Genomic DNA, 15,980 nt, shown 5'->3' with positions numbered 1-15,980 from the left:
CGGAAATCCGTCTCCGGGTGGGAGGGGCCACAAGTGCGGCTTCTGATTGGCTTAAACCACCATCCGTCACAATGAGGCGGGCCCCGCTCCTAAGATGCCGCGTTCCTATTGGTGTTTATGTCTGTTGATCTTCCAGGAGGGGGCGGGCGTCCGAGTTGAAATCTGTCAAAGCTGCAAAAAAAATGAGGAAGTTTCACAGCACAGGGTGACATGCAACGATTAAAAGACACTTGTGAGGGACACTGATGAGGCCTGCACCTACTAACTGTTTTGGAGCTATAAACTAATTTCTGGTGTCGATTTGTATTGGATTCTATATGTGTTTATATATAATTTATATAGTGTTGTGCCTCAGGCATCACAAAGTAAAGTAAAGATGAGAATATTTTTTTTAATGTAACCTCATTAAAATGCTATAGCCAATATTATTTCTCTCAAAATCCTGGCCGTTTCTTATAAACTGTAATAAACTTTCATTTTTTTTTCATTTTAGTCTCAAAATCTATCACACAAGGGTCAAGGTAAATGTTCACCTTTTTGACAGGGGGTGTATTTATGCCTGTTATTTAGCGCCCTCTATGGGTTGTGTAGCAGAATACCTCATGTCTGGTGTACTGTAATTTAATTCAAACTCATAAGATGTGAGACCTTGATGAAGACATAGAGTAATACACATAGAGATACATGAGAAATAAATTCATAATATAACGTCAACAAACATGCTTTCCGTGCCATAAGGAAGGAGAGTTCTATTTCAAAACATGATCCACTTCCTGTTATAGAAAAGACAAAAAACTGGTAAGTTTTCAAACTCATTTGTAGTAACTGCATCAGTCAAACTGTGACCTCAGAGACACAAACACAAGGGCATGAATTCATTTTTTAAATAAAAACTTGAGTGGTTTCCGTGTCTAGTACTGATTGGGCCACATCTGATCAATCATTTCTTAATTGCATGAAATACCTTCTGTGCTTTAGCCCCCAGTAACTGTAAATTATTCATCTTTGAGCAACAGGCCAAATAAAAATACCTTTTTAGGAGGCTGCTGGGAAAAATGTATTCTGCACGATGATACTAGATGTAAAACACAAAATATCAGACAAATGTGGTGTTGTAAATGTAAAATGTTGATGTGAAAATAGTGATAGTATCAATACTAAGTGGAAATACCCTAGTATTTGCAGAATATGAAGCAGCCATAAGGGGGCAGCATCAGCCTCAGATAGGAAATCTGGTTCCACATGATCCAGGACTCAGGAAAATAAATAACTGGCTGCTTTATGCGTTTTTTCTGTCTTTGTGTATTTAAAACAGACCCTGTTGACCTATACTGGCTTGCAAAATAAGAGTTTATACCCTTACATTTTTACACTCTATAGTAATATTTTATATTTTATGCCTTCTTTGTATAACTGTGTCTATCTTGTTGACATATATTATTTAATATTTCTTCAGTATTCTAATATCTGTTGATGTTAAAGTGACTATCTATCTATCTATCTATCTATCTATCTATCTATGGAGGAAAGCAACTAATAATTGATGCCAATGCTTGACAATGCTTTTTTTTTGTTTTTAACTTCTACAACGTCACTATTGCAAAATATCACTCTATGATATAGATATGTTTGTACAATATCTATACAAATACAATGATACGGCACTAAATGGGCCATTCTTCATGTTGAGTACTTTTACAATAATATACATCAACTTTTTAGTAAAGTTGTGAATGCAATATATTTACGTGTAATATTATGTTATCACATTCTTCTAAGTAAATAATGTGGGCACTTGTAACAGCCAGTATTAGTGTTGTTAAGGTCAAAGCTCACTGACCTACCAGTGAGCCTGTGTAAACTCATGCTATGCAGCCAGACTGTCTTCAAAACCCAAATACTATGTATATTTAGTTTAGATCAGTTTGACATACCAGATACTGCAGAATGGAAAATGAAAAGAGAAAGTGGCAAATTATATAGAATAGTTATATTTAATGGAATGATGTTGTCATAAAAACATGGAGTCATTTGGTTGAATATCTAACAAATACTGAAGAACACAATCCTGTGCATTATCAGTATGTGATACTGTCAGAGAGTGAGGTAGGAGAGACTTTTAACTTCTTTACAGCAACATTTGTTATATGTTAAAGCTTGAGCCAGTAAGTCTGAAAAAGCAAGCAGTAGAAGTCTATTGTTCTTGCCAAGGATGGATTACTGGATGGGTTTTCCAGGCCCAGGTGCCCATGTGCTCTGGGGGCCCTAAAGTCCAAGCTAATGTGTTATCATCTAGATCTTTAAATGGGTCCCTGAAGCCATATAACACTGGTTAGGTTATGTGATATATCTTAATTGGGCCTCGACGGGGGCCCTTAGTCAAATAGTGATATGTCTAATAGGGCCCCTAAATCATATTATTATTATTATTATTATTATTATTATTAGCCAGGTTGCCTGACAAAAAGCACATTTAGTGAGTGTAAGGCCTTCACTGGGACGTCACATCCCATCACATCCTATCAGCCTTTTCATTGAAGCTCTGCCCTCCCAAATGTTGGAAGTTGTCTGTCATGAAATTGGGGAATTTGGCTGCACTTTTTGTGCCATCTGGACTTGTGTTGTGAGAGCACAGACATGCAGATTGGTCGTGTTTATATTGACAGTATTGGGAGGTTAAAAGGCAATTGCTATTGGGCTGTGAAGAGGATTTCAACAAATATACACACCGGAGCTTTAACTTTGCAGTAAAAACATACAGTACTGACTGTTGTAGAGGCCCGAACTGGTGTCTCTCTCTCTCATTGTCACAGTCAAAAGTGGCACAATTGTTTTAAAACAGATGGAATATGAGTGTAATATAAGAGTATTCATAGACAAGACATGTCCTTCTGAAAACATATAAAAGTTTAATTTAAATAATGGCAGACACATGATGGCTGGCCTTTCATCAGACAGACATTACTCACTGTGTTTATTGCTGGCAAATTCACTGCACAGAGATTACACTGCTCTTCATCAACTCACAACAGTCGAGACCAGGAAAGTTGTTTTTCAAAAGACAACCCTATCTGGCCCAGCTCCATGTCCATCAATTCCTTTTGATGATTCCTGCGACACATTCTATATTCATATACACTTATTTACCATAAGTACAAGTGACACCTGCAAATAAAACGTATTTCCAGGTATAAGGCATTATTCCATCCATGGAATGTTTACAAAGCACTCAACACTGGAATCACTTTCACCCACAAAACTATTTCACCTTCTTCATCAGCAGCTCAGCGCTACAACAGACTGCACAGACAACATCCAGGTGTGGACACCAGTGGGACAAGAAGGGAAAAATCAAGCAGAGTATAATAAATCCTGGAAAAATGTTTCAAATCGAAGGCTTTTCTTTGCTTTTCTTGAGGCGAAAACTTCACAAGGTAATCAGCAATACAAAAAAGTGCATCACAAAAATTCATTGAGGGACAAGCACTCAAATAGGCTTCTCACTCTCTACAGAATACAATTAATACTTTATGGCACTGTGCAATCACGGGCACTTGTGTGTTGTGCATTCACAATGTTAATGCACTGTGTAGAATTACTCTCAGCTTTCGCACACATGCATGTGTGGGGTTAACACATATTAGGTCTTTGGCTCAATTAACGTTTGGGCTTATTATCCCAAAAATAAAGTGGTATCCTTCATTTGCATTGTTTGTGCGTTTTGCATATTGCAGGATCGTGAAATGATACAATTGCATGAGTGAATAAAGATCTTTGCGCTTCTTTTAAGTCCTGCATGCAGCTTCTAGCTCCATCTGGTGGACGTCCCCTCCCTCTGCACCGATAGGACGGTCCACACGTGATGCCTTCCCAGAGAAAATGACAACAGAGACGACAAAGGTGCACTTTGGGTAACTTTGTCCAAGTGACATCAGCAGGGAGAGACGACTTTGGTTCAATCCTGCCATTTCCACAGAGGAGACTTTGCATTTGTCTGTATGTTGACGTGCATTTTTGGGAAAGACGGAGAGAGAGAGAAAACACAAAAAGCAAAGTTTTCTTTCGCAGACATGCTCTTGTGTAGAGTCTACAGTCCACTGATGATCCAACCTGTCCAACAAGATCGTATGAGGAGGATGGGAAGGGAGCAGAGGGGTTCACAGTTCGGAGCCTCAGCACGGCTCCCAACTCTTTATCCTTTCACTGGATGTACAGGACATCACTCTCTTTCAGACCAAAGCGGGTCTTGTACTTGTCAAAAAGGCACTGGAGAGACTTGATGTACATTGCATGGTAAATATCCACCACGTCATCAGTTGGATCCTCAATTTTTGGCACTGTGATCGGCTCACCAACTAAAAAGACATATAGGGAAAGAACTATTGTTAGAAATGTATGTTAACAGTGTACAGTATCTGACCTTTATCCTATTGTACAGCTGATAGAGCCTCTGTTTACCTGCTGTGTTCTATGAGGCTGTGTGCCTATAGATATTGTACATCCTCTGTGAGGTTACTGTAGGTTATTGGCCGTGTCTATTGTTAGACGTCACTTCTGTTTAAAAATGTTTAACATGTTTGCATCTGTCTGGGTTTACTAGCAAAATATTGCTGTTGCGTCCGTCTGTCGCAACAAAAAACAAAGTCACTGAACAACACAGGATCTAAACACTGCTATACTAAGAAACACAGAGAGAGACCTGTGGAGCTGATAAGCTTGATCAGCATTGTGTTAATATTTAGAAGTTACACACTGGTGGACAAACCTACCTATGGTGGTGATGGGGTTACAAAAAGGCACGATGCCCCAGGAATTTCCAAAGAAGAGGCCACATCCATGGAAAACACACGGAGCAAAGCCTATGAGCTTTTGTAATCTCTTTTGTAGAGCTCGCCAGCGGGTTCCCTCCTTAAAGATCACCTGCTTGTAGGCGTCATTTTCTCCAAAGGAATACACAGGAACCAGGTCAGACCTGAGGGAGACACAAGTACTGTCAATAAAATGTCACCGACACTTCATAATAGTAAGTTATCAAGACTGAAAGTAAATAAAACCTTTAAAATAGACAAGTGGCGATGACTTAATGTATCATCTAATTTAGAGAATACCTCTTTTGACTTAAACGGGTGTAATAAAAACCCACACAAATTGGTGGACGATTGTAAAAATAAAACATACATTATATTGATGCATAGGCTACTGTGTCAATATAAGTACGCTATGAACCAGTCAATGTCCAATTTTTTGTACCTTTATGACCCATTGGATAAAGATGTTATGCTGTTCCTTCCTCACATCATGGACACTCGCAAGACTAATTTTCCTCACGAACGAGCAACTTTTGCGGGAGCTCATTGTAAGCAATGGCAGCTAGCTTCTTAGCAACTAGCTTTTAAGCAAGTAGCAGCTAACTTCTTAGCAGCTAGCTTCTTAATAATAGCAGCTAGCTTCTTAGCAACTAGCTTTTAAGCAAGTAGCAGCTAGCTTCTTAATAATAGCAGCTAGCTTCTTAGCAACTAGCTTTTAAGCAAGTAGCAGCTAGCTTCTTAATAATAGCAGCTAGCTTCTTAATAATAGCAGCTAGCTTCTTAATAATAGCAGCTAGCTTCTTAAAAATAGCAGCACACAAACTTTGTGTTACCTTATTTCTCAAGTCTGAATGATTTGACTGAAACACTAAAGACAATACAAATTGGGGCAATAGATGTCTCTGTCTCTGTACATTTTATGTTGACATTAAATAACCTCACACTGTATTATAGAACCTCAGTGCAAAGCGTATTCCAATTGTATTTTTTCTATCTCCTTTTTTACTTTTACTCAAATTTTGTTTCCAGTGTAGCTTTGCAAAGATAAACACTGTTTTACAAACGTTTTAATGTGTAAGGATTCTGATCTTTTATAAAATATTTATCTAATGAAAAAAAAAAAGAAAAATTTAAATGAGGGCTTACAAGAATTGTATTGCACCATTGCATACAATCGAACAAAATCATAGTGTACCAAATTGTTCCATAATAAAAGGTATCATTCCTGAATCAAATTCACGCCTGCCCCACTATTTGAGAAGCACTGCCCTACTGAAAGCATATCTGACAAAACTTGGACAACTTCCTCTTGTTATTTTTCCTAATCAGACTTGTTTATGCCACTGTTTAGTTGGTGTTGTTACGTATGCAATGTCCTAATCATGAATCAACTGAGGTTGCTGGTCACGCAGACAGGCTTTACTAATTTTTGTGTGGGTTTATGCGTATGTGCATAACCACATTTCTTTTCTAACCAGCTCTAATCTTCTTTGGATAAGGTGTACCCGGTGATAATCCTGAGCAATAACTGAGAAGGAATTGGCCTTGTCTGGGTTTGCAAGACAAACCCAGAGGTCCCTTCCCCTTTAAAATTGAACAATGCACTTCTGTGCACTGGTCAGTACCAGTTCACAGACTCTGACCCTTACAAAGCAGTACCGCATGCCAAGACGAGCTCAAGGCTTTATGAGGGGACAACCCTGTTCTCTGTGAGGTAATATTAACCTTTTAGAGTTTAATAACGCTTTTAATCGTTCCGATGACTCACTACGTGCCCTGAGATTGACATTTATATGTTCAAAACAGATTTGATAAAGGGCTGTGAGCGGCTCACCCTTTTGACAGGGCCAGCTTCACAAAGCCTTTACGGTTCTTCAGAGTGACAGCGTTCATGCCGGGCGCACAGTGCAGAGACTCTGCCGCTCCTCCGATAACGATGACCACGGCATTTCCTGTCCCGTTATGCGACAGCAGGTAGTCAATAGAGTTCCTGTTCACTGGACAGATACCTATGGATGGAAGATATTCCCAGTTAGGATTGCAATAAATAAATAAATAAATACGTTAATTATGGTCAAGAGGCAATAGATCAGATCTCTGCACCAAAGTCCATAGAGAAAATCAGCAATTTTATTTCTCAGCAGACAGATCCACATCTGCCTCAACCATTGGGATAAAATTGATGTTTCCATAGCCATCTTTTGTCGTGAAATCAAATTTACTAAATGGGACAGCAGCAAACCAGCAGGTCCTGTGCCCCCACAATCTGAAAAACACTGATTTTCTCTATGGTCTTTTGCTGCAGGAGAGTAAGCGGCTTACAACATATTAAGATATCAGGTGTACATTGAATTACGTATGCATTTTGTCTGAGTAATTGAACTCAGTTTACCTTGTATGCAGCCATGTTTCCACTATGTGTCACAATACATCATACAACTACACTTACAAACAAAATATCACATTACGATATCACATTAAAGGGGCTATTTTAGATTAAATACAACTCAGAGAAAGTTTTTTTTTTTGATTATGCAACCACATAGCAACCTTATCACACAACAGATAAGCCATACATAGACTACATATCATAATTATTTGTGTTGTTGTAGCAGAGTTATTGGTGCATTTCTCTAAATGTGTCAGTTTATCACCTCAACAAATATAATTGTGGTTGCTGCATATTAAACCTTTTAAAACAACATGGCCAATAACCTACAGTAACCTCACAGAGGATGTACAATATCTGTCTGTAGCTAACGCTCTTAATCAGTGAAATCAGCACATCCAGGTAAACAGAGGCTCTATCAGCTGTACAATAGGACAAAGGTCAGATACACTGTTAACATACACTTCCAGAGTTCAAAAAAAGATCTTGCTGCCTCTCAGAACATCTCACCTCCAGACATCAGGTAGTCCCGAAGCACGGGCAGGCGGAAGTTTCCTGCCAGTGTTGCCAGGGAAGGCTTGATGCCCGGGAACTTCTTGGAGAAGCCTGTGGCCTCTGTCCCAAAATTGCAGAAGGCACCGAAACACAGGACGCCATGAGGGTGGTAGCCAAATATGTAGTTCCGGCTGGGCAGCAGGTTGTGGGTTTTAATTAGCTGAAGGACAACGGGACAAAGACGACAAGTGAACTTTGTGAGCGAGACAAAAGCTTTAAGGCATTTCAGTGAGGAATGTGGCTACAAGGCATCAGGGAAGACGAGTGTTCGAATTAAACAGCAAAGGGTTTTTATTTAGTGGACATTTATGCATTTGGTGTTCCTTGTCCCGTACAACGACAGCGATAACTCAGTTACCCAACTAATTTTTTTTGCATCGAAAAATAAAAGACATAGGATGTAACTATCCAAGAATGAATCACTTGAATTTTGGAGGCCCAGTCCAAAGAGAGCTGCACCCATTCAAAAATATGCTTCAAAAGGGAGTAAAGCAGCATTTTATGTGGATCATTTTTGAAAGAAATGATGATCAATATAATTCAAAACTAGTTGACTCATTGTTTAAGCTCGAAAATGGTGTTAATATTTATCCGTATAAGATCAAATCAATGTATTACTTGTATTCTTTCATTAGTATTTAATCTGGATTTTGAGACACGGCATGTGCTTTTGTATAAATGGGATATTATCATTTCAATGTGACACCTCTGTCTTCTGAAGTACATGCCACAGGTCATAATGTAATGAGCCATCATGCAGCGTGATGTGCACCCGGTCACACGGGCGTAACTTCGACTCATCAGTATTCGTTTTTTGCTTTGCTCAACACCGATCTTCAGTGTAGATTTAAACCCATCACACTATCTACACAAAGCTGCTCAGGCACAATGGTTGCATAACCACATCAGCAAAGCAGATCACATTCATAGTAGCACAGGGCACCACCTGGCAGATATGAAGGAGTGGGAACAGTTGGAACATCTTGTCTACTTGGGAGATAGTAAAGAGATAAAGGCTAATGCTCTCGATTACAGAAGAGAGCCTTTGTTTCTCGTATTCAAGCAGACTTGTACACATATTCCTGCAGCAGTCACACACACACACATACACACACACACACACACACACACACAGATCTCCTGCACACAGCTGATTTGAAAGCTGCTTAAGACTTTGACCGCTTTGCTTCCAACTCATAAAAAAAAAGTCAGAGGTTTGCGATAAGTCGATAATTGTTGCGCTGCAGGCAATTAATGCCTCTGTAGATACAGTGGTTAATTAACAGTTTATTCACAGCTTCTGTGTAGAGTTCAGCGAGTGGAGATGATCTCCGATCTCTAAGAAAGGCATCGCCCAATATTTGAAATACTAGATGAGTGTTCTTATTTTATACATTCTTGCCACCAGCTAGCACAAGTTTGCCGAGGCCTCGGTGCTTCACTGGCTTGCCGAGGTCTATGGCATGTTCACAGTCATTCTGAAGAAAGGCCAAGCGATGCAAATTGCAACTGTCCCAATAATCCGCAGCCACAGGCTCGTCAAACCAGCTGCACTCCGAAAACTAAAGACAACTTTTGTGTCCCGACTGGTTCCTGTTTGGTCGCAGCAGTGGCAGGATAAGGACACAGATTATTTCCCTAAAAACATGGAAATGGTAACTCCTCACTTAAATAAATACAGAATATTTCAGTTGAAATGTCCCACAGGATGAGAATAAATAAAGACAGATAACATTTCCTCAGTTGTAAGAGGAACGGTTATGAGCGAGCTGCTCAGGCAAATCAACACTGGCCATTTTACTGCCAAAGACCTTCAGGGAGCAGCGATGGAGCTCGGTTCAACTGTGCAACCACACATGTACAAATGTGCCCTTCATGGAAGCATCACAAGTTACCATCATAAAAAAACAAGTCTCCTGGAATGATGATGACACAACTTTCAGGTCAAAACAAGCAAACGCAAAGTGAGTTAAGGAAGAGAGTTAAGGAAACGACACGTCTTCATGCACACTGGCAACATTTCACCAGTGCACGGCACAATCTGGGAGCAAAAACATCTGTCCGTGTTAAAAAAAAACTTATGACTTAAACAGCAAAATGATCCAAAACACACCTAAAAATCAACAATAAACCCCAGTGATTCATGGTTTGAGCTCCTCTGCCACTAACAGAGTCTCACAGAAATAGAAAAAGATGTATCTGACGGTCAGCTGAGATGAAAATCACATAAGAAGCTGACAAAGACAGTGTTGCAAAGTATTAACCGCGCAGCCCCGATGCCTTAACTTCTGCTCCAGGCCCTCTTCCCTCTAACTGAACTGTTCCTCACTTATCAAACTAACAGCTGTTTATTCTCTCTCGCTTTGACACTGCTACAACAAATACATCATAATCCACACACATCAATCAGGATTTATTAATAAATAAATAACTAGTGACTATCAAGTCACAAAAGAACCATCTCATCAGCCCACAAAGACAAACAGCTCCACGGTAAACAGAGGGAAGATCAATGCGAGGAGCAAAGTTCAGGTGCAGACAGGAGGTCTTTGCATGGAGTGCGGTACTTACTGTAAACTCATCACTCACTTCTCCGATCACACATTTAAACACAGTCAAAAGAAAATCATTAAGACGATGACATCACACAGGAAGTGTTTTTCATCAGAAGTCTGAAGCCGAATTTTGTTTTTACAGGAAGACAGGTTTGAGAGCCATAACAGGAATATTTGTTAATAATACCGTAAGGATGCAGTGTTTTGTTTTTGAAGTTATTATATAACTATATAACTTTAAAATATACAAACAAATGTCCGTTCACACAATGCTCTGCACACACACTCTCTGTATTTCTCAGTGAATCACTGATCTTGTCAGCACTGGGACAAGATCAGTGCTTCACGCCGCTGCTGCTGTATACACACAAAAGCTCCCCGAGTCAGGCCTGATAGTATTGCATGACATTCAGATGGAGAACACAGCATACAGATTATGTTACACATCATTTTCTTTTTCTTCACGAAGACAACAAAAATCACTGCAGCTTGAATTTATCTGCAGATTAGTTTCTTCGTGAGCGGTGTTAAAACTGATTACTAACACTTTATAGTGACATTAATAGTTTTGTTCACTGATAAGCCTTTCTTCTCTTGGCCACCGGAGCGTTTTATGAGTGTTCCCATAAAGAATTATGACTTTTGCACCTAAAACAATGAAGAGATGATCGTTATCCTGTGCCTATTTTTTTTGTTATGACACTAAACACAACACAAGCTTTGAGGCGATGTACCCGTATCCTGCTACCACACACAGAACATCTCAGGACACATGAAAGCTAACCTTGACTTTTGGCTTTGGCCGCGACACTTTCGTCATGCACAGCAGTGGTACCTGCCTCTGCACGCTGTGTGTGTGTGTTCTTGTATAGGTATCTTTGTGAGGACCAAAAAAGTGACTTTTAAAGGGTTAAGACTTGGTTTTAGGGTTTAGAGTTTCAATTGGGTTAGGGTAGAGTTAGGTCTAGGGTTAATATGGGTTTAGTTTTTAGCATTCGGGACTTCCCGACATGGTGTTTGATTCGGGACATTCGGGGACATTTTGTCAGGGCCCCACAACTTTAAAGAGCTTTTTAAGGGTTAAGATTTGGTTTTAGAGGCTAGGGAATGCATGACATCAATGGTGTGTCCTCACTAAGATATGTCCTCTTGTCTTAACATCTCTGAGAAGAACCTGAGGACAAAACAAGCTGAGCACTGCTCCTCAGCCTATCAGGAGGGGACAAAGTCTGAAAGTCCCAACTACCAGAGACAAACCCTCGTCATAATCAGCACGGGACAAGGAGCGGAGTGGAGCAGACAGCTGATACCTGATCACCCACTGATAGAGTTATCTACTTTGTCAAACCTGTGCGCAGTTGGAATATTGATGAGCGAGCTGAAGGATTGCAAGGGTCAAGCGGGTTGTTATGACTTTTTTTTTTTTTTGCATCTCGGATACATGGTTCGGATAATTGTCATGGCAGACGAAGCAACCAAGCACAGTAACCTACCCTTATTGGGAAGTAGTCTCGGAAATATGTCCACACTGTCCAGCTCCTCACCCAGGAGGACCTCCTTCCACCTGAGGACAACATCGCAGATTGAAAATCACTACATTTGTATGTCTTCGGGCATTATTACTGGAGCTGTAACTGAAAATTAAAAAGTCATAATGATTGTGCATGTATTTTTTTTTTTTCTCCAGTGGCAGGATTTTCATAAACTTAACTCTTCTGGACTTTGTCTAACTGTGAAAAGTGAGATTCCATCCATTATCCTGTATATGTAACTTATATTCAGTAAATCATATGACAAATTAATAAAAAAAGCTGCTATTGACCTGAAAACCAACAGCCTTTTCAATTTAACAGCATGACATGAAGTTCATTTAATCTTTAGCACACTCAGAACTATTCAAAACCACCGTGAGTTCTACAATTATGTTTATAAGTGGCCTACTTCCTTGACACTGAGCCCTGAAAATCTGAAACGCTCCACACATAATGTAGTTCTCAAACTGGTGCGTTAAACCGAGATGAGCCTGAGTACTTTTATTTATATTCACTGTACAAGTCCATGCATTCATCCTTGTTCCGTCATGTCCATACTATACTGTTTTTATATGCAATAATTTGTCCCCTTACAAAAGGGATTGGACATTTAGGATAACACTTCTTTAGGGCAAATCTTTAAATGCATTGCCTTGTTTTGGCGTGTTCCAGTCAAAGATGAGCCAGGCTGTGTAAATGGCCGCGATGAGCCAGCAGTCAGTGCAGAACATGTAGATCAGCAGGAAAGTGCAGGCAACACCTGAGAGGAGAGAGGAGGGGAAAAAAAAGTGTTCAAGGCCACAAGATTCATTCTTAATTAGGTCTATAAACAAGTGACCTACTTCATATGAGACTAATAAGGCTGGAAACACTAAATCCATTAGGTCTCTTTGCCTTCTTACAGCTTATGTGAAATGCATAGGGGCACATACACACACGTACACACACACTCACTCACCCATGGCTAAGAAGCAGATGACCCACTGCAGCACGGAGAGGACCTGCAGGTGCTTTTCCATCTTGGATCTGCAGGGCCAGACGGCAAGTGGCAGGTCCTGCACGGCAGAGAGGATACTGGAGCCGGTGCCTGCAGAGAACACGTGCGCGGCCAGACATTAGACGTTAGCAGAGGGTTCATTTGATCAAAGCTCGTCAGTGGATTACTGAGCACACAGATACAGAGGCTTATGTAGATGATAAACACCAAAGTGGTATTGATTTAGGGATACAATGCCGTTACAGCACCCCCCTGAAAAGTCTATGTTACACTTACTTACTTACGTACTTACGTTAAGATAAAAATAAGGAATAGAAGGAGTCTGGGCTCCACTGGTGAAGTTTGCATCCCCACTTCTTCAAAAACATAACAGAAGCCAGTACTTTAACTATAAAACTAATGCATGTTTATTATTTATTATCTTTATCTTCACTGTCTTGCTGCTGTAACAATGTGAATTTCCCCACTGCGGGACAAAAAAAGGACTATCTTATCTTATCTTATGACAAAAACAGAGACGACACAATGCGAAATACTGAGCTTTTGAACAAATGACTTAAATGATTTAGTGTGATGGAAGGCAACTGAAAAACCTAACAGAAATATTCAAGGAGAATCTACTTGAAAACAGTTTAAACAGCAAGTTATCATCATATTACTATTCTGTGTTGACACAATAATGTATCTCCAAGTTGAGTTGACGCATGTTTTAAAGTTAAAGTTAAAGTGCAACAGTATTTCCTGGTTGTGTTGTGAAGATGAGCACCAAACAAAAAACAAAAGTGTCCGTGCTGCCCTGCATCGATCAACTCTGCACTTCATTCGTCAACACAGACACGAGAGCTCCAGCTACTCACCAGCTGCTTTCTGTCACCAGCCCGTGATAGAGACAACCCCGCATGCATGAGACATGAAGAGAGACTGAAGCTACCCAAGCTCACACCACCACCAAGTAAGAAGAAGATCCCATCTCCAGAAAAACACGCTCGTCTAATCCCATCTGTGCTCACTGAAAATAACCCAGCGTCTCATGTCGTGGTACAGTAATCCCTGCGATCCATGAAGCTATGACTCTTGAAGACTGACAACGTAGATGTGCACAGATAGACAAAGTGTGTAATAATTTCCCTGAAATTGCATTTAAGTCTTAATTTCTCTAGGACAATACTTTCTTGAATATGGTTATTGTATTTTTTTCCCTTTCAGATTCTAATTTTTAAGTAAATAAGAACACGATTAGCAGCTACAATGTCCATCCATCCATCCATTTTCTACCGCTTTATCCTCCACATGAGGGTTGCCAGTCCATCACATATAGAGACAAACAGCAATCCACTCACACACCTACGGTCAGTTTAGAGTGTCCAATTTGCCTAAACCACAAATCTACTCTCTACCCCAATATGCCGGCTGTGAGTTACATTTACAAAGGAGATGGAACAATCAGCAGCATAATCAGCTAATCTATGAGTTATTTCAAAATTGCAACATTCCAAAGTGCAGTTTTGATTTCGAACACGATTATGTTTTCAAACCCCATCATTTCAAAAGTTCCTTTGCCGCAGATGCAAACAGGTCACAGAGCAGCCGCTGAAATCTCCCTCAGAGCTTTTTGACTCCACACAGCAAACAGAGGAGCAGCAGCAAAGAAACAGGAGCTAACCTACAGTTTACTTTCATATTGTTTTTATCAACTAAATCACTAAAAAAAACAAGCTTTTTCCTTTCATTCCACTCATTTACCAGAACAGTAATATCATAATTCACATTTATTAATCTGCCATCGTGTTAAACATTTAAAGTAAAAAAAAAAAAAGCTAGTGAACATAACTTGGTGCATAATTGTGACTCATAGCAACAGAACATACTTACAAACATACTTAAAAATACAATATTAGAGGCAATCTTCAAAAAAAGTTATTATGAATACATTTTTAATCTCTAATGTTGTTTATTTGAAATAGTTCATGTTTTAACTGCATATAAAATAATATAACTTATAAGAAAATAATACAGGAGACCTAATAGTTTGTTTGTTTGTTTGTTTTTATATAACTCTTCTGAGTTCGTGTCTTACCCTTCAGGACTCCAGAATACGCAGCAAGAATAGTCTTCATAGCAGCTTCTTGGATGATGATGATGGTAGAAAAAGAAAGCTGTGATGTTCTCCTGGAGGAGGAGGAGGCGGAGGAGGAGGAGGATGAAGACACAAGTCTTCCCTACAGCTCCGCAGTCCTGCCTGTCGTCGTCTGCAGCAGCCTGAGCTGCAGAGCGAGCATTTAACGGGAGCGGGGAGGAGCTTGGAGCCTGGAGCCTGGAGCTGGAGCTGCTCCGGGGCCGCAGAGCTGAGGATGACCTGTCCCAGCAGCTGGAGAAGCAGGAGCCGCGCGGTGAGTCCGCTGCTCAGGCTCGGTCTGTTTATGGGGGAAGTCCCGAAGGTCAAAGGTAAAAACAAACAAACACCAAGTATCTATGTGTTGTTTTTTAGAGGAGGAGACTCTGTCACTCCTACCTGTCAGTGCAGTCATGTGACCTTCTCCACTCTGCTACCTCCTCCTCCTCCTCCTCCTCTCCACCTGCTCAGCTGTCCCTCCGGCCTTCATTAGCTCCTTCATTATGGGATGCGTCCTGTCGTTTGCACACAGGCTTTCTTTGCACCATTTTCCTTTCTTTCTTTCTTTCTTTCAAAAAACTGAATGAAAGAAAAAAAAATAAAACATCATGAATTCTGAATTCGGAGATTAAAGAAAAAGTCAGCATTCTGAGATTAAAGTCAGAATTCTGTCTTTAATATTCCAGACTTAGATTTTTTTAACCCTAATAATTCTCCGTATTCTTTCTTGTCATCTTATTAAACTGAATATTTAAATATCCAGCCTACTTCATCCCAAAATATTCAAAATATTGAACTAAAACCACATAGCTAGTACCATTTTATTTATTTATTTTACCTTTATTTAACCAGGTCAGTCAGTCGATATAGTACAGTCCTATATTGATGAATTATTGGTGATCTTCAGGCAGCTATGAACATATACAGTAAACACTGTGTGTTTGGAACAACCTGGGGGGAACCGGATCTCCGTTTACAGTTTGTTTTCTATTAAGAAAAAGAGATAAGATATGACCCCGGAGGATCCAGCG

At 39.9% G+C, this 15,980-nt stretch overlaps 1 protein-coding gene across 1 annotated transcript; it reads right to left on the bottom strand.

The window, feature by feature from the left end:
- Positions 1-2,945: 2,945 nt before the first annotated feature.
- Positions 2,946-15,209, bottom strand: dgat2 (diacylglycerol O-acyltransferase 2). The gene is made up of 8 exons (XM_058628015.1): positions 14,914-15,209; positions 12,798-12,926; positions 12,492-12,599; positions 11,801-11,871; positions 7,708-7,912; positions 6,643-6,817; positions 4,770-4,972; positions 2,946-4,355 (listed from the first exon to the last, which is right to left on the bottom strand). Exons 1-8 carry the CDS (start codon positions 14,951-14,953, stop codon positions 4,201-4,203), a joined length of 1,086 nt encoding a protein of 361 aa, XP_058483998.1. The 5' UTR covers positions 14,954-15,209; the 3' UTR covers positions 2,946-4,200.
- Positions 15,210-15,980: the final 771 nt, after the last annotated feature.

This window comes from Solea solea, chromosome 4, assembly GCF_958295425.1.
Source record: "Solea solea chromosome 4, fSolSol10.1, whole genome shotgun sequence".
Taxonomy (NCBI): domain Eukaryota; kingdom Metazoa; phylum Chordata; class Actinopteri; order Pleuronectiformes; family Soleidae; genus Solea; species Solea solea.
This window is presented reverse-complemented; position numbering and strand designations above follow the sequence as displayed.